At 37.9% G+C, this 26,637-nt stretch overlaps 1 protein-coding gene across 5 annotated transcripts; it reads right to left on the bottom strand.

The window, feature by feature from the left end:
• Positions 1-792: 792 nt before the first annotated feature.
• Positions 793-21,519, bottom strand: SANBR (SANT and BTB domain regulator of CSR). 5 transcript variants are annotated; one of them, XM_065739427.1, is made up of 20 exons: positions 21,370-21,519; positions 20,366-20,552; positions 17,308-17,401; positions 16,108-16,346; positions 15,233-15,291; positions 14,284-14,444; positions 13,315-13,401; positions 13,107-13,217; positions 10,886-11,009; positions 10,296-10,448; positions 9,728-9,861; positions 9,293-9,392; positions 8,208-8,240; positions 4,988-5,087; positions 4,029-4,120; positions 3,902-3,930; positions 3,731-3,804; positions 2,536-2,624; positions 2,093-2,184; positions 793-1,537 (listed from the first exon to the last, which is right to left on the bottom strand). In XM_065739427.1, exons 1-20 carry the CDS (start codon positions 21,517-21,519, stop codon positions 1,501-1,503), a joined length of 2,145 nt encoding a protein of 714 aa, XP_065595499.1. In that variant the 3' UTR covers positions 793-1,500. The 5 variants fall into 5 exon arrangements, 2 of the variants coding, with proteins under 2 accessions (XP_065595499.1, XP_065595500.1); XR_010622396.1 differs by lacking the exon at positions 793-1,537 and having other exon boundaries at positions 2,106-2,184; positions 3,699-3,804; XR_010622397.1 differs by lacking the exon at positions 793-1,537 and having other exon boundaries at positions 2,106-2,184; positions 2,536-2,664.
• Positions 21,520-26,637: the final 5,118 nt, after the last annotated feature.

The raw sequence follows: 26,637 nt of genomic DNA, 5'->3' as shown, positions 1-26,637 counted from the left end.
TGATAAAGTCTTATGTTTTTAGTACAGATTGGAGCAGTCCTGCAAAGGATACTGTTCTGCCCAAAAAACAAAGCCTGTGAAATCCACAGCTTCGCCTGATAGTTTTATGGAGCTCTGAATTTGCATAGGACCATATACAGAAATAAACAGCATTTGTTTTTAACTACAATAAAAATCTTCCACCTTGAAAGCAGTATTTTCAAGTACTGTTACCCTAATTTTCTAATGCCTATTGAAAATCCACAAAACACACACACTAAAAAGCCTGAATGGAGAGGAGTGCATTAGAATCATGTTCTCCCTCTCCTTGCCCCACCTGTACTCCCCACTCCCACCTCCCAGTATTGCAGACTTAACTCCAAACTCACATTTTACAGTCAGTCCAGAAAAAAATTTCCCTAAGCACTCTTTCTACTTGTCTCAAAAAGGTCAAAACATGTTTACTGGAATCAAGCCACTGATAATGCCATTCTCTTTGCTAATATGTGAATTATTTTCTAGGCAAGTTAGTTCATTTTGATAGCCCTGGATTCTACATATACACAAACCTGTATTCTGTTGTTCCAATTACAACTTGAAAGTGACAGTACTGTTAAAGAAGGTTTTGGAAAGAAATTAGGTCCCAAACATCTACATACACAACTCGACATAATGACTCCTTTCAACTGAAAGATGCCTAATTAATGGTGTATCCTCTGAGTAATTTAGAGGTACAGCACTGAAATATGAAACAGCTTTGTCTGAGCATTATAAGGGAACCAAACATCACATTGTACAAGAGGAATCAGATATGGTATGGGAGTAAGCTGAACTTCACATACAAGTAAAGCAAGTGTTTCACAAGCAAGACCTGCATTCACGTGGCATTTAAACTGCCTTTGAAGGTCTAGTTTCCACGTGTTCACCTTCGTGTGAATGGGAGTTGTGTAGATGGAAAAAAGACAGAACTGCATTAAAACCCTGCATTAACTAGTCTAACCCACAGCCACTGTACTGTCACTGACTTCAATTGCAAATCCCTAGAGGACAGACCTAAAATGTCCTATCAGATACAACATAACACACATATATATACACATATATATATTTTCCAGGTGACCTGTGTTAACACTGCTATTCAGAATTCAGTAGTCTTGCTTTTTCCTTTCCAGAACTTCTTTCATACTGTGAGGCATATTCAAGTCTTCCCCCATTGAAAAAAAAAAATGTTAGTTGAATAAGTTTACTTTGCAGTTTTATAAAATATTTCCTATGCAACTCAATACAATATCCTAAAAAGCAACTAAAATTTAATTTAAGAAATAGTATATTTACAATTAAAATAAGTACAGACCTTATTGGATTTATATTCATTTATCATACACAATTTACAAGGCTTAAAGAAATAAGTCACTGCTTATCAAGTAAAAGCTTCTGGAGGTGTACATTCTCCATATATCAAGAGTGCCATACAATTTCAGGGAGTAGTGAAGTATTCTGGCTTCATTCTCCATGAAGTCTTTATGTTGGACGACCTTGACCAAAACGGGTTTTTGACCTAGATGAAGAGCACAGAAGAAACATATAGAGGTTATCACAGTTAGAATGTTTTAGCTATTATGAAGTCAGCTTTCTGGTTCAGTACTTGTTAGAGACTGCTTTCATGCTGAAGTGTGATCTAACAAAAAGTCTCATAACTGTGATGAGAAAGCTGCCATTCTGCCAATGTACCTGCAGTCATAAACTGTATATTTATACAAAGGCACGCAATGACTACAACAAGTCAAAGAACTGTAACATCAAATAATTTCATTTGAAATCATTAATTCTACTGTGGCAGTCAAATGCTTTATTTATTTATTTATTTTTAACAGAAATGAGATCCACAAGATATTTAAAGCATCCACTGTATCCTTAAAAGTTTGTCAGCACCTAGAGACTCACCTGCTGGCCATGTAATTTTACAAAGGAAGCTTTCACATCATATATGATTAGCCAGCTAGAAGGAATACTGATGCAAGAAAGAGTATGAAATGAAGCAAACTGAAATTAAAACAGTTTCCACCCTCACTTCTCCCAGAAATTAATATCCTGCTTTTTAATTTTGTCTTACCTGGCATTCTTCTCAGTGTTGATTTGTCGTGCATTAACCTGTGCTGATGCCTTTATCTGAGCTTCAAGTCTCGAATAAATGCCTCCTGCATACTGAAGTGTGAAAGAACAAGTGGTGACATTATACCAATCTAATCCATGACTCTTCAAAAAAATAATTAATACTCAGGAGAACCTAAAGCATACTTTCTTTCATTAACACAACCCAGTACTGAAACTTCTAAGACAACCCTATTTTTCACATTCAATTTTTAAAGGCAGTAAACTTCAAAAATTGTTATTTAATTCTTTTACACACACACAAAAATATCATGCTTATTAGAAAATGAAGGTTAAACTCAATTCTTTGTTAGTAATTGAAAGGATGGTGTTTTCATTTGTGTTACACATTTGTAACAAGGGCCTGTTTCAATTCTGTAATCATTACATTATGAGAAGTCTTACTTCTTTGCTGTCTTTTGACTTGACTCGACCAAAATCTCCCAGTCTGATTTTTATCAAGTGTCCTGTAATCTCAGATATTCTCCTCTGGTCTGTCAGAAAGATAACATTTTAGGACAGGGGTTTTCCATACTACTGAATACAAAGAGAACAACACACAAAACACACTTCAGTTAGATCCTATTTGCAAGAAGTAATTTTTTGTTTCTCAGCCCATAAAGAAGTCTTGGACAACCAAAATTCTATATCCTGATGAATAATCTAGCTTCAGCAACATTCTGGGCAGATACCAGAATCAGTCTGAGGAATTACACCGCGATAAAAAAATATATACAAAGAGTTTTGAGGCAAAGACTTTCTAAACAGCAAAAATACACAGAAATCACAAAGATATAAAAAGCTGGATAAATTGATGTAATTCTGAATATTTTTTAAGTCATAACGACAGTGAAGAAGATACAAGTGAAAACATTTACCACTTCTTATATATCTAGACAACAAATTACACAGGGATGCAGGAAGATCTCTTTGCTTACTTGCATAGTCATCAGAGGACACAATTATAATTATGTGGGTTATGTGCAAACTTTCCAAATACAGAACACAAGTGACCATAATACAATTTGAATGGGATCTTTTTTTCTGCAAACTTGGAATTCCTTCTAAATATGTTCCTAGTCTGAGGGTCCAAAGCAGCCCATTCATTTCTCAATCTATATGCAAGACTACAGTGTAGTTTAGGGTAGGTTTTCTTTCAATTTTCCTGATGCAGAGATTTTTATTCCTGTAGAATAGATGAGTTTGCTACTAAATGCGAAAGAAATTCTGAATTAACATTTTCAGGAGTTCCCAGCTATGCCTATATATATATATATATATATATATATATATATATATATATATATATATATATATATATATATATATATATATATATATATCCAAGCTATTATATATATATTATAGCTTGGAAGAATCTGATATTGCTTTGTGACTTGCATAGAGCAGATTACTAAACAATCTAGCTTAAATCTGTTCTCTTACAAATGAGCACAATGAAAAAACAACTTTATTTTATCTGCGATAGAACTCAAGCTGAATTGTTACATTCTGAAAAACCACATATTTCTTAATTGAAATAATAATTTTATTTGTTTAATATTAACATTATAAAAGCTAGACTTGTGCAAGAACAGACCATCTTCTCTTTGAGCATCTTGGTTGAATCTTAGTGACCTGGAGGCATCCCATTTGTTCTGCTGCACACTTACACTGATAAAAAAGGAAAAACACATGCAATGTTATCAGCAACCATTTACAAGAAAGGATATACTACAATATGTTCTCAAGGACTTAAAAAATTACTTACGTGAATGGAGATGCATCTCGGGAACTCGGCTATAAAAGAAATAGAAGTATATTAAGTTTCAGACATGATCTTAAAACATAAAAATCCTCACCACTAGCTCAGGCTGTGTTCACATCTCTGATTTTACCTTCTCAGATGGCTTCTCCTTTTTCTGAATACTAGGTGAAGAAGCCCCCTTCTTTGGGTGTTTATAGAATTTCTTTAGTTTCTCCTTTCTCCCTGCAAATTGAAGAAATATCTAGACTCACACAATCATAGATACTCTGAATTTCACAACTACATTGCTACAAAAGGACTTTCCTCCCCTATTCCTTTCTAGATAAAGTAAATGAACAATTTGTTTCTTTCTTTGTTAGTAATGCAGGCAGGTTAATACACAAGGATTACTGAAACACTTTTCCATTAGAAGCATATATTAACTCTAGTTCATATTTAAAATCTAATGATGAAATAACCACACAAGTTTTCAACTGTAAATTTAAAATCAAGCACATGTACAACCTGCACCTCTGACCATATTACTTCCATGAACAGTCTGAAGGATTTCAGATAAAACAAGTTTAAAGTCATGTTGCAAAAACAATAAATAAAAACCTAAAGTGCCCAAGTTCAAACGGCATGTTATTAGTATGGAAATATGTTTTTTTTTGCTTTCCATAAACTTTCCAGTATAACAAGAAAAGAAGCATGTGAAAATAATTTTAAATTACAAAGCTTATTTTCAGTGCAGACAAAATTCTAGCCACGTCCACCATCATGTAGCCACTGCACTCTTTTTATTCCTAAATTTATCTGGGAAAAAATTTCAAGTCATTTGGCAGACAGCCTGTCCTACAAAATAGGCCCTGAATCAACTTTGAGGACATCCTGGATGGGAACGGTTGCCACTTGCCTTATTTACCAATATTTTCTTATGACCCTAAGCAATAGGGTAATAATTTGTAGCTACACAAAGAAAATAATGGAAATAAAATTGAAATTAAAGAAATATTTCTTAACATTTAAAACTTTCTTACTGAAGAATTAAGCTGCCTTGAGTTTTTATCTTTAAGTTCCGGGGAGGACAATACACAGGTATTGTTGTACCTGGTTTCCTGAATACTTCTTCTTCATCCCCCACTTCATCCTCAGTGACCTCAGAGCCAGTGGTATACTCCTCTTCCTCAGATAACAATGACTGCTGTTTCTAATTGACAGAAGCAGATTGCCACAGATTATGTGAGGCTTGATTCCTTCTTAGAAATGCACTATATCCGTCTCAAAGGAATTGCCTTCAAAGCTTGCCTCATACCTTAGTGAGGTAACTCACTAACATGTGTGAAAAGATAGGTCTGAAAACACCGTTCTCAAGTGTTGAGAAAGTAATTACAAATCTTTGTGTTTTAGCAAATGCTTCTATTTATACTTCTTCAGGCAGTAAAACATGCCCAGAGAGGCTGTGGTCTCTCTATCTTCAGAGGTACCCAAGATTTGTCTGGATATGAGTAAAGCTTTGAAGTTGAATCTAACTTTAAGAGTGGGAGGAAATATTTATGACGACTACCAGAGGTCCCTTCCAGTCTGTATTATTGTATGATTCCACATTCAGCATTCAATATATTGCAGGAAATATTAATGAACATAGTAAGATAAATAAAAAAATCCAACTTTGAAGAGCAAGAATTTGAGCTAGCCACAATCACAGAATAAACTCAAGGGTTTACTGAGGTTTCTCCTAAGGTTTGCTCTATCTTGCTATCTGTGTAGTACTGCTGAGATGCTCAGTAGTCAAGTAACACAGAGCATTCATTTATTTATTTATTATTTATAAAAACATCTCTACACATCATAATAAACCACTGACTGCAATATTGCAATAAGTGGAACTGCGATGACAAGTGGTAACCGTACAAGCACAATACAAGGCATACATTTAGGAATGTGATGTTTACATTGGTTGGAAATAAACACACATTTTTTTTAAAGTGATAAAGACTGCCTAGTAACGCATGAGAAACGACAAGGGCTGACATGACCTGCCAATTCAAAAAAGATCATTGCAGGACACTACGAACATGAGACTGCAGCACAAATCATCAAGAGGGACAGAAGTAAACTTCTATTCTCTAGCATTTACATATCAAAACAGACACAGAATCATAGAATCACAAGGTTGGAAAGGACCTACAAGATCATCTTTGTCCAACTGTCCACCCATTACCATTATTACCATTTCTCATAGCTCCTCATCCTCCAGATGCCTCTTGAACACTGCCAGGGACAGCAACTCCACCACCTCCCTGTGCAGGCCATCCCAGTGCATGACCACTCTCTGAGAGAAGTTTCTCCCTATGTCCAATCTAAACCTCCTCTGGTACAACTTGTGGCCATTTCCTAGACCCCTGTGGAGAGCCTCCCTACCCTCAGGCAGATTGACACCACCTCCCACCTTTCTGTCATCTGCAAACTTACTGAGGGTATACTCAATCCCCTCATCCAGGTAATCTATAAAGATATTAAACAAGATGGGCCCCAGTACTGACCCCTGGGGGACACCACTTGAAATAGGGCACCAGATGGACTGAACTCCATTAACCACTACCCGCTGGGCACGGCCTTCCAGCCAGTTCCTATAGCTGTCCAGGCCACGGGCAGCCAGTTTCCCCAGGAGAATACTGTGGGAGACCGTGTCAAAGGCCTTGCTGAAATCCAGGTAGACTACATCAACAGCCTTTCTCTCATCTACCTGTCTGGTCACTCAGTCATAGAAGGAGATGAGGTTGGACAAGCACGACCTGCCTTTCATGAACACGCATGTGCCATGTGATCTCACTCAAGATGATTTACTCCATAACTTTCCTTGATATCGAAGTCAGGCTGACAGGCCTGTAGTTCCTTGGATCCTCTTTACAGCCCTTCCTGTAGATGGGAGTCACACTGGCAAGCCTCCAATCCTTTGGGATCTCTCCATTTAACCAGGAGTGCTGGTAGATGAGCAAAAGCAGCTCGGCAATCACCCCTACCAGCTCCCTCAGTACCCTATGATGAAGCCCATCCAGCACCATGGACTTGTGACAGTCCAGATGGAGAAGGAGCTCTCTGCCTCCACCTGAATCACCAGGGATGTATTCTGCATAGCAACCCAGACTTCCAGATCAGGGCATAATGCGCCCTGAGGATACCTGATCTGTCTACAAAAGGCAGATGTAAAGAAGACATTGAGGACCTGAGCCTTCTCCTTATCCTCAGTGGTCACATTCCCTGCTACAACAAGTAAAGGATGGAAATTCTCCTTGTTTCTTCTCTTACTGTTGACATATCTGTATAAAAGGATTTCTTATTCACTTTTACTGCAGTGGCCAATCTGAGTTCAAGTCGGGTTTTTGCCTTCCTAACTTCCTCCCTGCATGCCTTAGCAACTTCCCTGTAATCTCTCTGAGTAGCCTGACCCTTATTCCAGAGGCCACAGACTCTCTTTCTTCTGGAGTCTCAACAATAGTTCCCAGTTCATTCACACTGGTCTTCATCCCCTATGGCTTGCCTTATGGCATTCAGAAACATCTTGTTCTTGTGCCTTTAAGATTTCCATCTCGAGGAGCGTCCAGGCTTCCTGGACCACTTTACCCTTAAGGAGTAACTCCCAAGGGACCCTTGCAACAAGCATCCTGAACAGGTCAAAGACTGCCTTCTTGAAGCTCATGATAGCAGCTTCACTAGTCACCCTTCTGACATCTCCAAGAATAGAGAATTCTATAATTTCATGGTTGCTCTGCCCAAGACAGTCCCCAACCTTTACATCTCCCACCAATTCTTCGCTGTTAATGAAGAGGAGGTCTAGCAGGGCACCACCCCTGGTAGGTTCTAGTACCAGCTGCATACATGATTGACTATGACCAATTCTATACAGCTGGAAGAGCAACTACACACCTTCTGTATTTGGCTATTCACTCAACTCTGACAGAAGATTTTTTTTTTATAATAAAGTAGCATCATAAAGAAGACATGAAGCATCTCTGACAAGTTGTGAGAGAAACAGGCACTCAAAAATTCTCTTTGAAGATCTACGTTTCTATCAGCCTAATGAACTACTAGGAACTCATGTGTGCACTGCTGATCTATTGTTTATTTCCTTTATAATACTTTTATGAATGATAATTTTTATTTCTATTTAGGCCAAACACACACTTCATACTTTCCTGTAAAAATTTTTGCTAAAATGCAACTACCACATTGCAAAAGAAAATGAAATTCTGTCTAAATCAATGAGAAAACAAGACAAAAAAAAGTCAGTTAGCTAGAGAAAATGTGAACAAAGTATTTTACTAACCAGTTGCAAAGTCCAGTTTTTCAGAGAAAGAAACTGTAGTGAAAAAGAGAGAGAGACATAAGAACTAATAGCAATTATAAGAGAAAAAAAAAAGTGGAATCCTAAAAACAGGAGAGGTACGCTGAAGTACAGCAATCTACACTGGTAGCTCCAACATAACCTACTCTCATTTTTACCTTTATTCATTTTTACCATTCTATCTTCATGGAATGATAAATTGGGCAAACAGGTTGTGAACAACTAATCCATAAAATGCAGTGAATTTAGAGCTATACTTTAAGTTGCCTGAACTTCGCATTAGAAATATTTACAGGTGGTTATAACCAGCCTTCCAGGGCTGGAAGGACAGTTATGTACCAGAACGATATGGAGTTAAGATTTAATAGCCTCCTGCATTTGCTGCTGGAAAGCTCCTGACATAATTAGATTTTTTCATCCTCAGTATCACGCTACTATAAGGATTGCTGAGTTTCCAGAAGTACCACAGTGTGTGGAGAACTTCAAAAACTTGTATTTGCATGAATGGCCTCTTCAGTTCAGAGACAATCCATTTAAACTCAGTTTAGAAAACATCCCTATTGATTTGACATGAGCATGACAGTATAAATGGATTTATAATTCTGGAAGGCAAGATCATTCACATCTTTGAAGCAAACAAACAAACAAAAAAATCCCAACAGTTTACTGTTCTTAGTTCATGAGTTTATAAAAGCCACATGGACATACTCAGATACAACAGTAAATAAATGAAGGAGGCAAATATTTAAATAATGTTTGCTATATGATGCATTGAGGAATATGACTGGTTCCTTAAGTACCATCAGATTAAGGATGAGCACAGACGTAAATAATTGCTTCTGCTTTACAGAAATATTTCTGGTAGAGCTAATAAAAGTTCTGCCTTTTTGCCAAATTGACATCTTATACCTCCACCATCCAATGCCACCCTGCAATGCTCAGTACTGCATTCTCTTCCTCTAGCAACGTACTTTATTTATTAAAATTGCCTCATGAATCCTTCAAAGTACTCTTTTAGGATTCTTCATTATCAGAAAGAAGAGGAAATAATATCAGAAGTCACTCACAGCATTGATTTCTCCAGTTTTGGGGCCCCATGGTGTATTTGGTTCTAAGAGCACATCACATTCAATGCCTTTTTCATCACAGAGCCCAATTCCAGAGTCACTTAGGGAAAGATAGGAGATGGAAAAAACACAAATTTTTGTCCCACAATTTAGAATCAATCTGTTTTTTCTCATTATGCACCAAAAGAAGAAAAAATGGCTCCAAGTCAGCCACATAATATTTTGACAACAACCCATTAAAATACAAATAACTAGAGGAATAAATGGTTAAGGAGGTAGAATTTAAAAAGCAACAGTATTTGTTCTTCCTCTTCCAAATTAAGTCACCTATACCAAGAGCCATGTCACTCATTTAAAAAGAGAGAAACTAAATATAACATGAACACGTTAAGCTTACAAGACTAAGTTACTTCAGTAACAACACAGCAGTCTTACCTAGTCTCATCCTTAGTAAAAGGAACAACAACAACATCTCTATGATGGAGCAGATCATTCAGTATTTTAGTGGTCTGAGATGATAAAGAATCCTCATCTTCATTTCTAGTCACGTGATCCCTTACTTTACAGCCCTGCAATACATATATAACATAAAAATGAGTAAATGGGAAGAACTTATTTTGGAAGTACAGTAACAAAAATTCAGTTTCCCAGAAACACCTTATCTGAAAACTCAGACATGAGTCTTCAGGGTGTAAACCAGACAGATTGTACAGGTGAAGTTAAAGAAGTTTGCTGAAGTTAAGAGAAAATTGCAGAATAGATTCTGAGAAGCAAAGTAAAGTTTAGGTATGGCTAAGGATACTTAGAGAACAGTTTAATTTCCAATTTTAGTACTGAACACGGTTAAGCTGCATGAAGATGGAACAGATGATACCCCTTGCTTGCACTGAAGTTTACTTACATTACTTGCACTAAACACGCTGTTACAAGCAATGGAAAATAAAAATGCCTTTTAGACAATACTCTCTTACACTCTTTAAAAAGTGAGCCAGTACTGAAGTACCTTTGGGAGGGTAGTAGGATCAAATCGAAGTATTTTTTGGTTGCAACATGGGTATACTCCTGTCCCAGTTGACCCCAGAGCACTTGCTACACCCGGATAAAGAACTGGCTGTGGATGGTACTGGCAGTGGGAGAACTCAGTACACAGGAAAGACTGCACAAGAGTAAGAAGGGATACAATGAGAGGTGAAATTACCTACAGAAGTCAAAGTTGGATACGCATTCTTTGTGGTGCAAACTTTATTGTCACACACCCAGAAATGCAAGTAATCAATGACCACTGAATGTGTCACTCACTAAAACCTGAATAATCAGAGAATACACATTCTAATTTAATGGCCAGAACAAAAAGGAAAGGTCAAGTGATGGGAAAGAAAACAGTATTCAAAAGTCATGAATCAAAATTTATAATACCCATAATGCAAACAACCACATTTCCCACCAATAAAATAAAGATCACCGAATGCCATCTGGTGACAAAATTAGCCAAAGAGAAGGAAGCAATAACTGTTTTCATTTCTGACTCGGCCTCAAAGCTCACTCATAACAAACAAGTTACCAACAAACAACTGAAAATGAAGAGGTACTCACTTGGTTACACCTTGAGCAGGTCAACCAATTGACAGTACCCCAGAGACGCCAATAAACATCCTGCCAAGATTTCAGTTCTTCATGAAGGCCAATTAAGTACTCATGGACTTCCCAGGTTTTATCTCTGAAAAAGTACAATGTCAGCTTGCACACAGCTAAGAAACTGTTTTGATCCAGCCACTAGGAAGGTGAGGTAGAAAAGGAGCAGTACAGAACATCCACTGGTAAAAATCCTACATCAGAGTTTGGAACAGGAAGGATACACTGTGGGACAATCAATATATTCAGACCATGACAAAAATGCCTATGTTCTTTCACAACCTCCTAAGCTTACTAATAGCAAGGAATTATAGCCTGTTTCATCTCAAGTGCCATATACTGCAAATTTGTAAGGTAAGAGAAGCCCTTTAGAAATCAGGAAAATGGTAACACAGAAGAAAATCAGTAAAGTGAGGAGAGTAAGTCAAAACATGCACATGCAAACAAGTCCGATGATACTGCACTTCTCTGCACAAGAAATGCAGTACCATCATTCTGTTTTATTTAAAAAGTGGTATATACTCACACATGCAATGTGAGAGGATTTAGTCAGTTAAGAATTTAAGTTTGAAAATAGGAGACTTAATATAAATGCATCTAAAACTTCTGGACTTAAAAAATAGTATGCATTATAGTCCTTGGCCTTCCTAGTAATACAGTAACAAACATAATTTATAATTTAAAAAGAATACACAACCAGCACTGGTGTGTGTTATTTTCAGAAAGATCAGATATTGTTTTCCCACATTTTTTAAGTCCTAGCCAGAACCATTTTTTATTATATATATACTCTTTTTTTAATATATATACCCTTTATTATATATACATTCTTTTATATTTTTTATTATATATACACTCAACCAAGTCTAAGCAAGCAGTACTTCCAACTGGATGCCATCTCTAGGTACCACTAGAGGACTCATATATGTAAACCTATTTTTAAACAATTAAAGATGGGATTGTATGAGATCTGAAGTCTGAATTCATCAGTAGCACACTTCATCTAAGGATCAGTAGATGAACTTCCAATAGAACATAACTTGCAAGTACCACAAGGCAAACAATAGGAATCTAACTAATCCTCTGAGTAACTTTTCAAATCTGTACTGTACCTGTATGCTAGGAATTGCACAGCAGCTACATAGAATCAACTTAAGCAAAGTAATACAACTTTAAGAGTCTAATTGCCAAAGATACTAATATGTGTCAGGAGATGGTCACAAACTTGGTACTATTTAGACCATCAGGCAGAACCTGGTCTAATCTTGGAAATACTTGTGGGAGATTAAACTAGATAAACATATTCTCTTGGGAGCTGATACTGAAACATTTTGGTTGTTCAGAAACAGACAGTTTGAGAAATATCTCCTGTTACTAATTTCCCACTGTCTTCCTTAAACAGCATATGTGGAGATGAAGGCAAGGAAAACCCCAGCTCATTATAGGTCTTCATTAAGACATTCTAGCTGTTCACAAACAAGGTTCAAACAGATGGAGTTACATTAAATATTTGTGCCAAATAATCAAGGCACACATACAGAACAGGTCCTGGAAGCTCCTCTGATAAATACTTTTCAACAGGAAAACAAAAGCATTTGTTCAGCAACACTTATTTACAGTAGACTTTAAGCAGGCTGGATATTTGATTGGACAGTATAAAGCTAGTCTAGAATATAATCTTCAGCATTTCTTTGCTTTCAGTGCTTGGACTTGATGATCTTAGAGGTCTTTTCCAACCTTAACGATTCTATGATTCTCTCCATCATTCCATATTAAGCCTCATGGAAATGCAGCTTTTCATCTGAATCTGTCAGTTGGCCACATATATATCTTAGAAACTCTTTGATGAAACAATTAGCTGGTTTTTTTTTTATGTAAAGAAGTACAACCAAAATAGCCTTCCCAATAATCATGGCTGTAGTTTTTCCATACTGCAACTGCATAACTTATCACTGAATTTCAGAAGTACATCATAATCTCCCCCAATCCAATCCCCCCCCCCCTTTTTTTTTTTGGTAAAACAGAAAGTTAAGACGATTCATAATGTTCTACATGCATCTTCAACTTCTTTTTGTAACACAGATACCTGATCCTAAACATGCAGTATTTTGTATAATTATTCAAAAATCACACACACACATATATATAAATATACATATATATATTAATTTTTTTCCACTACCTTATATGAACATAGACAATGTTCCCATGTTGATCTATGTTGATTTTTCCTGGTACACATGGAATTCTTCTTTCTGTTTCCTTAGTTAACAGCTTTTTACATAAACAACATCTATATTTAAAAATGAGAGAATATTGGTGTAAGAGCAGGACTTCAAATTACAGGGATTTTTCTTGCAGTTGAAGTAATAACAAAAATAAGACCACACCTGTATAAGGTAGCTGCGTTTCCTCGAGAATCTGGATTTATGTACTCTGGATCAAACAGCCTCTCAATCTTCTTGCAGAAAAGTTTACTATTAATGACAACACAGCTTACTCATTAGGAAAAAAAAACCAACCCTGAAAGTTCTTTATACATAGAGACATATTCTGATGATCTGCAAAAGTCATCATGTTTCTTTCACAATCCAGCTATTAATGTGGCTTTCCTTTAAAATAATGTGTTTAGATAATTGGTTCCTCACCTCTTATTTTTATGAAGACATGAGAAAATAAATCCCTTATTTTTTTCCTTTATTATGTTTTGGGGCTTTTTTTAATAGTTTTTGTTTGTTTGCTTGTTTGCCAATATAAGCTACCAGCATCTACTCTTAATAGAAGATCTTTACTGTGAAACTACAGTTGACTTCAATTCTGAAAGCTGTGAAATTGCTACTGATTTAAATAAATTTATACTTTCATTTTCCTTGTCTGTCAGTCTGCCCACTAATTAGCCCTTTTTTTTTTGACACTGACTAGGCCAGAGTCCTTACATATGCTTTCTGAAAAGATATTCCATCCCAGCTCCTCAAGATTCCAGCCATCCTAAATTCTATTTTCCACAATAGAGATCACAGGATGCTGAAACCAAATTACAGAAGTTAGGAGGATGTTATATGATAAAGGATTCCTTACCCTAATCCTGGCTTCCATGTAAGAATTCCTGAATAATTTGTCCATTTCATACTCCTAGTGCAGCCTTTTCTTTTGCTTGTCTCCTATAAAAAACTCTTTTCTTTTGCTCAGAATTTTAATATTAACTCTGAAGTCACTTCTTCATATTCTGTGTTAAAGATATATATATACACACACACACAACGTATACTGTTATATTAACAGTGTGTCATAGATGTTCTGGAAAAATGATTCAAAAGTACTATAGCACTTCAGTAGTGTATTTCAGAGCAAAGAGTTACCTTTTAAATTTATCTCTCTTGTCCTTCAGCTCTTCCAGTTCATTGTGAGTAAAGAGATCAGCAATATGTGAAACAAGATTAGCATTGATACAATTCATGTTACAAGGTGTGGCTACAATAGCATTCATATTTTTGTGACAATAATGAATACATTCTTCTACCTAGGAAAAACAGAAACATTAAAAATAATCGTATAGAATTCCAAATACAGATATCTCAGAAGATGTGCACTAATTACTTCAAGATCTTATCATTTTTTTAAAGCATCTAGTATTGAAAAAAACTGTTTCAGTTACACCTAAAAAACAGAAAGCAAGTCTCAGATTTGCCTAAAAGATACTATGATTTCTGTGTTTTTCTCCTGAAAATTTCTCCAGAAACCTGAAAAAAAATCCAGTGTGTCACCTTCACTGATACCTTTCAATTGTTTGCAAAAGAAAATTGTAGTATGCATTATATGTAGTGAATCTCAAACACCTAAACTTACTAGGTATTTAATTGTAGGTCACCCACCAGATCTTGACAAAAATTTTAACAAAGAAGTCAATAGACAAATTACATGGAGCTGAAGGAGAACGTTAAGTTGCAGAAGTTTCTTATTGTTAGGATACAAAACAAAGGTATTCACTAATTCAACAATCCTTTTAACAAAACTCGAAGTCAGATCACTGAATTACAGAAACCTGACTTTGTTGTTACAGTCAGCCATTAAAGAGGCAAATTTGGGATTCTGTTACCACATTCAGAAATAACTTCTGCAAATTTTCTATGTCCTCATTGAAGTTCTGCAAATATTAGGTGCTTTGAATGAGAAAGGTGACAAAAATCTCAAAATACCCTTACTGCATCTCACATAATCTGTTCATATAACAGCAAGAGCATAACAAGCTACCATACACTTGGATTTTAGTTGCATCCTTAAGGCACAGATTCCTTTCTTAATACTTACTAATGAATCCATCTTCAAAAACTCAGAAGAAATAAGAATAGATATGACATTTGCTGGTTCTAAAAGGCAACAAAACAGAAAAGTGTTTTGGCTTTTTTTTTTTTAATTCTTTTGGTAATATCACATTCCTCCCTCAGCATAGTTAGTATTCATCTGTTAAGAGTTTTCTACCAATCAACCATTTTCTAATTTGTAGAATATTCCCCATCTTACAAAATAAATTTTTGTTTTGTATCCAGGTGGCCAGAGCACAACTATACCCACAAATTATAAATACTGTAAAAGGTGCATTCAGAGTGATAACATGACTAAGCAATTGACAGAAAGATTAACTTCTACCACTAGCCACCATATCCAGATGAGATTTTGCTCTCCATAAGTGAATTTACTGTGACAACATTCAAGTTTTGTTCATAGTTTGCTTTTTTTTAATGCTAACAAAAGGTTTGTACATTAAAAACATGCCCAAAATTAAAAGTTCTTCTACTGTTGTATCAGACTTCAATGGCAATTTTAGAAAATACTGCAAGTGTACAAATGAGAAGCAGAGAGGGAACAAAACAAAACCTAAGAATCAATCATCACTGTTTTAAAACTTCCATTATGTTTTTGTTCAGAAGAGGTCTGAAGAACCTTGATTAAAACCATCAGATCCCAAACCATATCAGATATTTTTCACTACTTGAACCATCAGGATGTTTCCTCAAAAGTGTCGGTGTTAAGGGCTACTTCTACAATGTTTTTCTAACAACTGAAAAGTTTTATTTGCTAGAAAGAAACAAGAGAATGTGGCTGAACTGTAGCAAAACCATTATGGTCTGTAATAATGGAAGATTAATGATCCTGTAACAAATGCTCTACACATTTTATTTTACCTAAAGTGGGGATGTCATAAGCTTCACCATCTTTGGTGTTCCTTTTAACATATCTTATCAACCAGTCAAAGATGTGAACGTCACAGTGCACTGAAATGTCCACTTCTTCCCAGCGCTGGGCATCCACTGACAGATATTCAGCAAAGTATTTCATTTCAGAAATCAAAAGATCTCGAGGACAAACAAAATCTTCTTTCAGATTTTTTGCTTCATCACACACATGGATCACCATATTTGGCCTCAAAAGGAAAGTAAGCCACAAAACAAGTTAGGACCACAAGGACCAATTAGAAAGCCAAAACTCAAAAGATCTCACCTTGAACTCTGGATCGTACACCGCAATACTGGTGTCACTGTTTTTACTAACAGATGGAAAACAATTTGCAGTTATTATTAACAGAAAGTACTGTCAGACACCAGGTGAAAAACAAAAAGAAGCCCTCTGATACAGAATTCATTTAACAGAACCATTTAAAAGCTCAGGATCAAGAGAAAGAAGTTTAAGCTCAGTCCCCCTATTTTGTCTTTCATTTGTTATAGGATGCTACTTGAATTATAAAAATAACTTATTTGCTCTCCCTTTTTTGTAACTTACTGAGGCACAAAAAACAATAACATATGGTTGCAACGTTTAACAGTGGAAATTAAAACTGCCTTATTTTATATTAAAAGGACTACTACAGTATAAGCTAGAATCAGCCTATGCTGTCTCCACAGGAGGACGCCAACTTGTCAAACAACTTACTCTAAACGTACTCTTACAGCAAGGCAAACGAGATGTGATATGGCTATTTGAATTGATAGTAAAATTGTTCATTTGCATTTTTCAGTTACAGTTTTCTTTACCATCTGTCCCACGAATAGGACAAACCCACGCTCACAGAACATAACGATTTTTTAAGTTAAATGGCATTCAGCATCAGTCTTTATTTACTCCTTATTTAAAATCAGGTTATCCTTCCCATTCTTACCATTGCAGTGATCGGTCATTCTCAGGCAAACACGAGGGAAAAAATCATAAATAAGCTATACTGCTGGCACATAAAACAATCCCTAACATTTCTGTTGCAAGAGAAAGGTTTAAAATTTCTTTCAGATTTTTTCCTAGTTGTTTTCATTGTGATAATAGAGAAGAACTTTAGACAAGTTTCTGTCAGCATTATAATCCTCCAAAGAGCAAGCACACAAGGACCTTCTTACCCCTGGCTTTTGTCAGTGCTTTCTTCACCTTTATGCACAGAACCTTGGACAGATTCTGGAGAAGACTTCCTTATGGAGGTTGTGTTGGGCCTTCCTTAAGTGTAAGGAGAAAAAGGTTGCGTTAGATAAAAAAAATGCCTGACTTTCTGCTTTTTAGTATCTTGGAAATCCAATGGACACACAGCTTCCATTGCAGAGCAATGTTAAGTAACGAGCAACAGAACTGAGCTACCACAAGGGTTACTAGATAATCCAAATCACTCCTCTGAATACCATGAAATGAAAACTTAAATCAGCAGCACTGCTGGGTTGCCCACTTGGCTGCAAACCCAGATCAGTACTGTCTCAATGCAGAGACGTGAGACTCATGGAGTCTTCAGTATTTATTTTTGGGAATATAAGCCATTTTTTAAGCTCTTTTCATCTGCTCTGTGGGATATTGGTCTCAAGATCACATCAAAATTCCTGTTTTCAGGAAGATTCACTGACAGAATATAACTACTTGAGACTAACTCCACTTCTTATCAAGTCTACAAGCAGAGCCTAAGAGGCCCAAAATTTCTGGCCATATACATATATATATTTATATATATTTACGTGTGAATACACAAGGAAGTAATTAAATGAAGAAAAAACAATTTGCAAATTGACTTTTCTCAAATCCTTAATTTTGAAATATACAAGTACCTCACAAATATTAAGGAGGCGAATTCATTACAAACCTGCGAGAAGAAAAACTGAATTCCATATGAAGAAGTTTATATATAAACAAAAAATAATTTATTAAAGTCATAAAATATGTTAGAAAAAAATCAACGGAGAATGTTTCATGCTACTCTTATTTTTAATTAGGAAACATTAGGGTACTTAACTACATTAATTCTTCTTACATTTATAAAACAGTAGAAAAGAAAATATGCACTAGATGCCTAACTATAAGCACAGTTACCCACTGGGAAGCTAATAATCTTCTAAGCAGCCACCTGCAGGTGCAAGAGGTATTTGTTCCAGGCATTGTGATCAGCAAGTAAAAAGTTGAAAGCTGATAAAAGCAATTCTGGTCTACGTGTTTTATACATAGTTTTCATATGTCATCCACTTAGCTACATTAAAAACAACTGTTCTCCAGCAAAGCTCAAACAGCTGCTCTTCTTCTGAAAAAAAAAAGTAACCAGTAAGGTGATGACTGCTGAAAGACATTATAAGAAAGAATGTTTTCTTTGATATTTCACTAACTTCTCAGCTAGCAATGCAGAAATTGTTTGCTTGTTACTCCAGCACAGCAAATTTCTCATGTAGCACGTTTGCCTAGTTCTACAATGTGCTGAAAACAACTCAGAGCACACTGAAATCCAGAGAATAACTAACACATTGTTAATTACCATAGAAGTACTTAGGGAGATATTTCAAGAAGCACACAACTATTATGAATGATCCTCTTAGGTCCAAGTATTACTGAGATACATCATTGACTAAGGCACATTGCGTGGAACTGCAAAACAGCACAAAAAGTGGTCAGACTATTTTCCTAACTCCTATATGTCCTTGCCATCAAGTACCGTGGCAAGCACACGGCCTGTTGCTGTGAGAGTTGGATGTCAAGGCTCTTTGCAGCTTTCCACACTTTTTCTGCACAAAGCTTTCAAGTTACTAAAATAACACAGCTCACTGTGACTGCAAATGTTTGCAGATTTAACAACACTGGGGATACAAAACAGAATAAACCCTCTCCCTGCCAAAAAGCCTAAACTGAAGGGTTTAGCCCAAGGATTTGATGGGTGGACAGTTCAATGGATGAAGAACTGGCTGCAAGACCATGTCCAGAGAGCAGCTGCCAACGGCTCAATGTCTGGATAGAGATCAGTGATGAGTGGTGTCCCACAGGGGTCAGAGATCAGACTGATACTCTTTAATAGCCTCACCAATGACATCGGCAGTGGGATCGAGTGCATCCCCAGGAAGTTTGCTGAAGACACCAAGCTGTGGGGTGTGGTTGAGACATCAGAGAGACAGGATGCCATCCAGAGAGACCTAGACAGGCTTTAGCAGTGGGTCCACATGGACCTCATGAGGTTCAACAAAGCTAAATGCAATATCTTGCACCTGGATCAAGGTAATCCTCACTATCAATACAAGCTGAGGGACGAAAGGACTGAGTGCAGCCCTACTGGAAAGGACTTTAGGGCCCTGGTGGATGGCAAGCTCAACATGAGTCAGCAACCTGTCCTCACAGCCCAGAAAGCCAGCTGTATCCCCTGGGTTGCATCAAAAGAAGCATGGCCAACAGGGTGAGGGAGGTGATCCTGCCCTTCTACTCTGTGCTGGTGAGGCCTCACCTGGAGTACTGTGTCCAGATGGGGAGTCCTCAGTACAGGAGAGACACAGACCTGATCGAGTGTGTTCAAAGGAGGGCCACAAAAACGATCCAAGGTACAGAATAACTCTCCTACGAGGAAAGGATGAAAGAGCTGGGGCTATTGAGCCTGGAGAAAAGAAGGCTGTGAGATAACTTTTCAAAATCTAAAGGGGAGCTACAGGAAAGAAGGGAACAGACTCCTTAACGGAGTCTGTGGTAACAGAACAAGGGGAAATGGCTTTGAGCTCAAACAGGATAGATTTAGTTTAGATAGAAGGAAAATGTTTTTTACACTGAGGGTGGTGAGGCACTGGCACAGGTTGCCCAGTGATGTGGTTGATGCCCCATCTCCAGAGACTTTCAGAGTGAGGCTGGATCAGGCCCTGGGCAGCCTGATGGAGCTGTGGTGTCCCTGTGCATTGTAGGGGGTCTGGGCTATATAACCCTCAGAGGTCCCTTCCAACTCTAAGGATTCTATGATTCTATCATTTGTGTGCTCCCATATATCATACTGAAAATATCCAAACACTGTCTCAACATAAACTAACCAAAAGAGATTTCATATACACATAATCAACTACGCCTAACTTTTCTCTTTGAAAGACAGACTATTCCTGGGTGGACTTACCACTCAACACAGAAAAGCATGCACCCACTGACTATAACCCAAGTCAATACATTTCAGAACAACTGAAAACGTACCAGTTACAGTAATGGAATCCTGCCCAATAGCAGGGCCCTGAAACTCTGTCCGTGTGTTGAGCAAGGAGGATTTGATGTACACAGCTAAAGTTTCCACAGCATTCCCACCAGCAGCCATCGAGGGATCATACTGGTTGTCAACAGGTGAACTTCCAGTGCTTTTTAGTTCATCAAACCTTTTTGCACACTGTCACGAGATTAAATGATAGGACAATGAAGCACTAGCTTTTCGTACACTTTTAACAATTATACTTTGAGGCAGATACTGTATATCATATCACATTTTGCATGTGAAGAGTTTGATCATACTCTAACAGAAAAAAATAAGACGGAACCTGTTTCGACCTTTATTTTCATAAGGCATAAAATTTTAAGCCTGATCTTCAAAAGGGAGACTGGGAGCTTATATTATCTTTTTGAAGCTAGTTCTTTAATAAAAAATATTGTAAAATATTATTACAAGTAGTCATAATTTCTTCACAATTCCTATTATTTTACTTTATGATTTCCATCCAAACAAAGAAACAACAGTCCATATCTTCTAAGACCAAACAAGAGAGTCAATCGCACTCCTTCACAATAAAAACTCTTACTTAGAATTACAATGTCAATCACAATCTGGTAATCACCTATAAGCTACAAGTTAGTAAGTAATGCTACCCTTTCCACAAAAATAATCTTAGTCAGGTACATTTTAATACATCATAAGTTTTCACTTTTTATTCCAATTTCAATTTCTATTTACAAATAATTTTTACTCTTACTCTGTAGCTGCTTTAATAAAATAAAACGCAGTATGTACTTCTTAATGTTCTGTAGAAACAGAAAATATTTTTTCCATCTACTGCTCAAAGTTTTCAGTCCTTCCAATTATAATTGCTTATTAAAATTAAAATAAATAAAACCCAACTCCCTTAAATTCAGTTTTCCTCCCTCCCCACAGAAGCCCTCTTCTTCATCAACTACTGCTTAAAGTATACAGATTCCTTTATTAGTAAATTCACCTCTTTGGATGTATATCCTGGGACTAGCCTTGCCACACTGTCCCAGTTGATAGGCTGAGAAACACCAATTAGGGAACACAGGATCATATCCAAAACCATCTGATTGTTGTCATACAGAAAGTTGTTGTTTTCTGAAAAACCATGACTCATCTTGGGCTGCTTACACCTAGAAGAGAAAATATAATCATCAAATCTCAATGCAACGATTGCTAAAGATTAACTTATGGTGTGCTGAAGGTAACTTACATTACTGTGGGAAAGGTTTATCACAGTATTACAACCCTCATGGCAGTAACACTCACCTGTATTTCTGTCACAGACTTATTGCTAGATCTGTGTCCCTGACAGGAGGGCAGCAGCCCCACAGGCCCATCAGCTCAAAAAAATTGGGGGGAGGAAGGGAAAGAAAGGGAAAAAAACCCTTCTGATCTGCCAAGGAGCAAAGAGAGCTCGTCTTGTGCCTTTCAGTCAGTTTTATCACTCCCACCAACCAGAAAATGCAAACGAAACAGCAAAGTTTTCAGGGAGCTCTAGTACATTTCTGAGATTCTCAGTGTACTACATGATGTGATGATATGAAATACTGATAACAGAAATCATAAAACCATGACCATTTCATATCCGCACACTCAGATTCTATGAGGGAGAGAAAGCGTACGACACAACAAACCAGACTCAACTGCAGCTTTAACAGAAAGGAATAGAAAAATGCACTTGCACATAAACTTATAAAGCTTTATTAAATAAATAAATAAATGCACCAAAACAATGGACTGAGAAAAAAAAATAGCCACAAACAGTTGCGCCAAGAGACAGAAGTTTCTGGAAGCATCAGTTTTTAGAAGTGATAGAACTATTAAGCACTCTAAATGCAGTCTAGAAGAAAGTCTATTACAGAATGAGAAAGCTAACAATGCTGTAAAGTCTTTCTTTCCCTAACTTATGAATGAAAGTGCAAGACAGAACAAGACAATGAATACAGCACAGATGCAAGACCTGCTGTTTCCAGGACCAGGTTACAAACACAGAGCGGAACCTGATCACCTTTGTTAAGCCAAGATAAAACTTAGATTTCACAAAAGTATCCAAAACTGCATAAAAGACCATGCAATAACTTAGCCAAGCAAAAATACTCATAGGTTCCTTCTCTGGTCTCTTCCCTTGCTTATATGCACGTGAACTCTACCAGTAGTACTACTGACTTGCTGCTGTGGCTCTGACATCGTGCTCTAAGCAAGCACACTATTTTATCCCAAATGTCAGTCATCCACACTGGCTAGATGCTTCCTCCCCTGCAGTCAACTACACAGAAGATATGCCTACCCATCAACCACTGCACAGCACAGTCCTACATAGTAGCATGGAACCATTATGACTGGTGGTTAAAAACAACATCCACTCTAGTTAAGAGATTGATTTGAATTACACAAACTTGTAATGTGTTATATCGGCTCTCAAGATTAAAACTGCTGGGAGACAGGCTGAACTAATAACTAAAGCTTGTGTATGTCCAACTCCACCAAAACCTGGGAGCTGTACTGCAGGCAGTGTATCAGCCAGAATGGAAACAAATGCTCGTGAGATGCCTCATTTACCTCAGTTGCTAAATACTTGGAACAAAAAAAAACCTATTGCAACTCTGAAACATGGATTTTTAATTCCCTCCCCTGAAGAGGGAACTGAAAATACAGGATCCAGACCCAGGCAGGTTCTTGAATCCAAGGATGAGAATTATTTTCAGAGTACTACAGAAAAGTAAATGAAAGTCTCTGTGAGGAATTGGTATTTAATTGTTCAGAATACACCCCAAAACTACCACCCCTTTCAGCAGCTGTGAAATGGAACTATCTAGGGTCTATTTCCAGAAGGATTCATGACACGGAGCCCCTCAGTACAAAACAAGGCGTCCTGCAATCTCAGAGGAAATCAGAAGAAACAGCCTGAACTACAGAGGAGCTCTTACATTTAAGCTTACTTGCACTTAAGTACATTTTTCTGTTCTCCAAACTTTCTATGTTGGCCTAATTTGTTTTACAAATCTGACTCCCATCATACAGGGGTCAACTCATGGCACACAGCTAAGAGGCAACCACTAAAACTCCAGAACACAACGCCTGAATGTCTTTCATCCTGAACATCTGACTTTTGAGCTGTCCTGAAGCATGCAGAACAACTTATTAGTTGTTATTTATAGTTAGTTATCCCAGTTATTGGGATTACTAGGGTCAAAGAGCCTTGTTCCTCCAGTTTCAAGTTAAGCAACAGATCGGTATTTAATTTATATGCTTTGTTCTGGTACTTGAACACTTATGAAATGCAGTCCAAATAATTGGGAAAACAAAACCCCACACATTTTTTACGTGCATTTTACATTTGAGAAAAGGGATCACATTAGCAGAACCTAAAAGTCACTTGAATTTTTATGTATAAAGTGAGGATCATGGAGAATTTCAAGGAAAATACATCTGGCCCAAAGTAGATTTAACTCCCTGTTACTAAAGGAATACTACAGGTAGGTATTTCTTTTGCACAGCATAGCTAAAAGAAGAGAGAAATACACAAAACAGCTCTGATTTGGTTCTAACTGTAGAATCCATTCCAGCAGGTGTTTTTTGTCGTTGCTATTAGTAGAAACAAAATATGCAGTTTACTATAAGCATTTATTCTCTCAAAAGGGCAGCCAAGTGAAACTACCAGAAATTTAAAAGAAATGGGAGCATACTAAGGTAATGCTTAGGTTACCTGTGGTTATGAGATTCAAACAAAGCAGAAAAACCACAAGCTATGGCATCAGGTCAAAGACTTTCCTTTTAGAAAGGCAAGTCAAACAAAGTTACAGCACTCTGGCAATCCCATCTAAATAAAGTCTACTGCAAAGTGTGCCAAACAGCGAAGAGATAAAGGCCCTTCACAAATGATACGAGCTCCAAATTCCCAACTAATACAGGTACCACTATGAAGTACAGGTAGATCAGTCCTACATCAAAGTCCTTATCACGATGGCAGCGTTAGATGGTGCTGCTGTGGTAATTCAGAAACTTCTCTCTGTTAGTGCACAGACACACAAGAGTTGAGTAGTTAAGCCACTGAATATGTGGAGTACGGATTACCAGGTGAGGACAGATCAGCACCAGAGGTCATAGGATGCAAAGCCCACTTCTTACACAAATTTATGCAGCTGATTTACAAATCCACAGAAACGAGTCAGGTGACAGAGCACCTCAAGCCCTAAGATATAAAATACACTTGAGGAAAGGCATTAGTAACACCAATATCGCACACATCACCTCTTCCGAAACAGCATCATTTGGATAAGCAAAGAAAGAAAAGCAGTTACTTCTCCACAGCGGGAGCTTATGATTTAAAGGGAAGGATGCCGTGAGTTTTACGCACTTTGCTGGCAACGCGTTCACGTACGCATCAGCAACCATGACGACGTACGAAGAAACCTGACTACGCAGGGACAATTACTCAAAACATTACAAAATTCTCGAACCTAATCGCACCAAATCACATTTCACCCACTCACTCCATGCAGAACAAGAGCGGCAGCGAGGAGAGCAGCGACAAAACCGAGGTACGTTTCCATTGATAACAACAACAACGGGAGCCGGCGGGGGCAGCCCGCCCGCGGAGGGGACCCGGCCTCGACAGCCGCAGCGGGGCAGGGTTACCTGCAGGGCTTCCAGGCCGGCGCAAAGCAGCGGAGCGGACGGCGGAGCCGCTTCCCGAGGAGCCGGGATGGGCGCCGAGCAGCGGTGGTCCCCAGCAGCAGAAGCAGCACGAGCCGAGCCGAGCCACGGCCGCTTAGACACTACTAGCACCGCAGCCAATCGGCCCCGGGCGAGCGACGAGGCTCGGCTCCCTCACGCCGGTGACGACCAATAACGCGCCCGGGAGGAGCGGCTGAGGGAGGAAGCGCCCTTCCCAGCGGCCCCGCCTTGTCGCAGTGCAGTGGCGGCACCCCCTCCTGGCGACACCGCCTCCTTCGCGTCACCAGCGCCGTCCCGCAGCGATGCGACGGGTTCAGCTTGAGCACAGCGAGGCCCAGGGAGCGTTGGGCGCGGTGCACAGAGCAGAGCCGGCCTCGGGAGAGCGGGAGAAGGGCACGCTACCGCCTGCGGACACCGCTGCCCATCACAACATTGCGTAGTTCTATACCGCTGGTAGTGCAGCGTGGATAGCGGTGCGCTGGTTTCTGCCTTGATGCCTCTTCAGTGAGATCTTCCCTACACAGAACGGATTTCTAAGAAAATTTGCTTTGCATTTCCCTGACTAGCACACTTCAACAAAACAACCAAACGTGCCAAAGCAATCTTACTAGCTCACATGTTACAGCCTTCTATGCTTATATGCTACAGGTATATAAATAATTCCAAAGAATAACATAAGAATAATATAGAGGGCTTTAGATAAGAGTCAGTTGTTTTCCTAACCTCTTCCACCTACTCCTGTTGAAGCCACACTTGCTCCTTTCAGTCTTCCCACTGAAGCTGGGCAAGTCTTGACAGGCTGCTTTTTCAATCAGCATTTGTTTAAATGTTTTTTTTTTCCCATAGGCTGTCACAGAGGCAGAAACATATACAATGGAATTGTATGACTCAGGCCTTTTCCAGACACTAGTTTGTATGTGCAAAACAAAACTTAAATCTTAACACATGTATACTTTCCTTAAATTCATTTTAATGCCCTTTTGCCACTAAGTAACTTACTTCAGTGCTTTGTCTTCCTTTTCCCATTAAAGTAATTATAAGATTGAAAAAAATCCAAACCTCTGCCAACATTTAGCAGATACAGTTACGAAAGTTAGTGATCAGTGAAAGTTAAGTGATCAGTTAGTGATCACTGAACTGCTCTAAAGACAAATTATTAATAACCTGTTTTTCTACTAATTGTTTTTACAGTAATATGTCTTGAAATGTGAAAAATTAAATTCATCTTAGAATTAGTAGTTTGAAAGATTCTAACACCGAAGCACTGCCTACCAAACTTCTTGTAAGCAAGTAAATAGAAGTCTACTTGAATGGATGCTACAAAAATGTTTGGATTGTTCATTTATTTAAACCCTTCCTCTGACTGCAAGGCACCACCGACATGGAAGACTGAGAGCCCATTAAGTAAATCTCACAACAGTAATTCATTCCTCCCATGAATATACACTGTAAGCAAAACTGTACACTTTAACACCCACTCCTTTTTCCCCCTCTCCATGTATTTCATATTTCAGAGTTGTTTGCCATTTTTTAAACACTCTATTTTAAATCCAGT

This window comes from Cyrtonyx montezumae, unplaced genomic scaffold, assembly GCF_038088225.1.
Source record: "Cyrtonyx montezumae isolate F1298 unplaced genomic scaffold, pur_monq_1.0 scaffold_24, whole genome shotgun sequence".
Lineage (NCBI taxonomy): Eukaryota > Metazoa > Chordata > Aves > Galliformes > Odontophoridae > Cyrtonyx > Cyrtonyx montezumae.
The sequence above is the reverse complement of the archived record's forward strand: the minus strand, read 5'-3'. Positions and strand labels throughout refer to the sequence as shown.

Excerpts from the sequence above, each read along its gene's own strand:
- SANBR (XM_065739427.1), bottom strand. The coding sequence starts at position 21,519 with ATGAGTCATGGTTTTTCAGAAAACAACAACTTTCTGTATGACAACAAT. Across the intron at positions 10,449-10,885 it reads CCTGCTCAAGGTGTAACCAA|TCTTTCCTGTGTACTGAGTT; the intron begins GTGAGTACCTCT and ends ACTCTTGTGCAG. Across the intron at positions 3,805-3,901 it reads CGAGATGCATCTCCATTCAC|TGTAAGTGTGCAGCAGAACA; the intron begins GTAAGTAATTTT and ends CTTTTTTATCAG.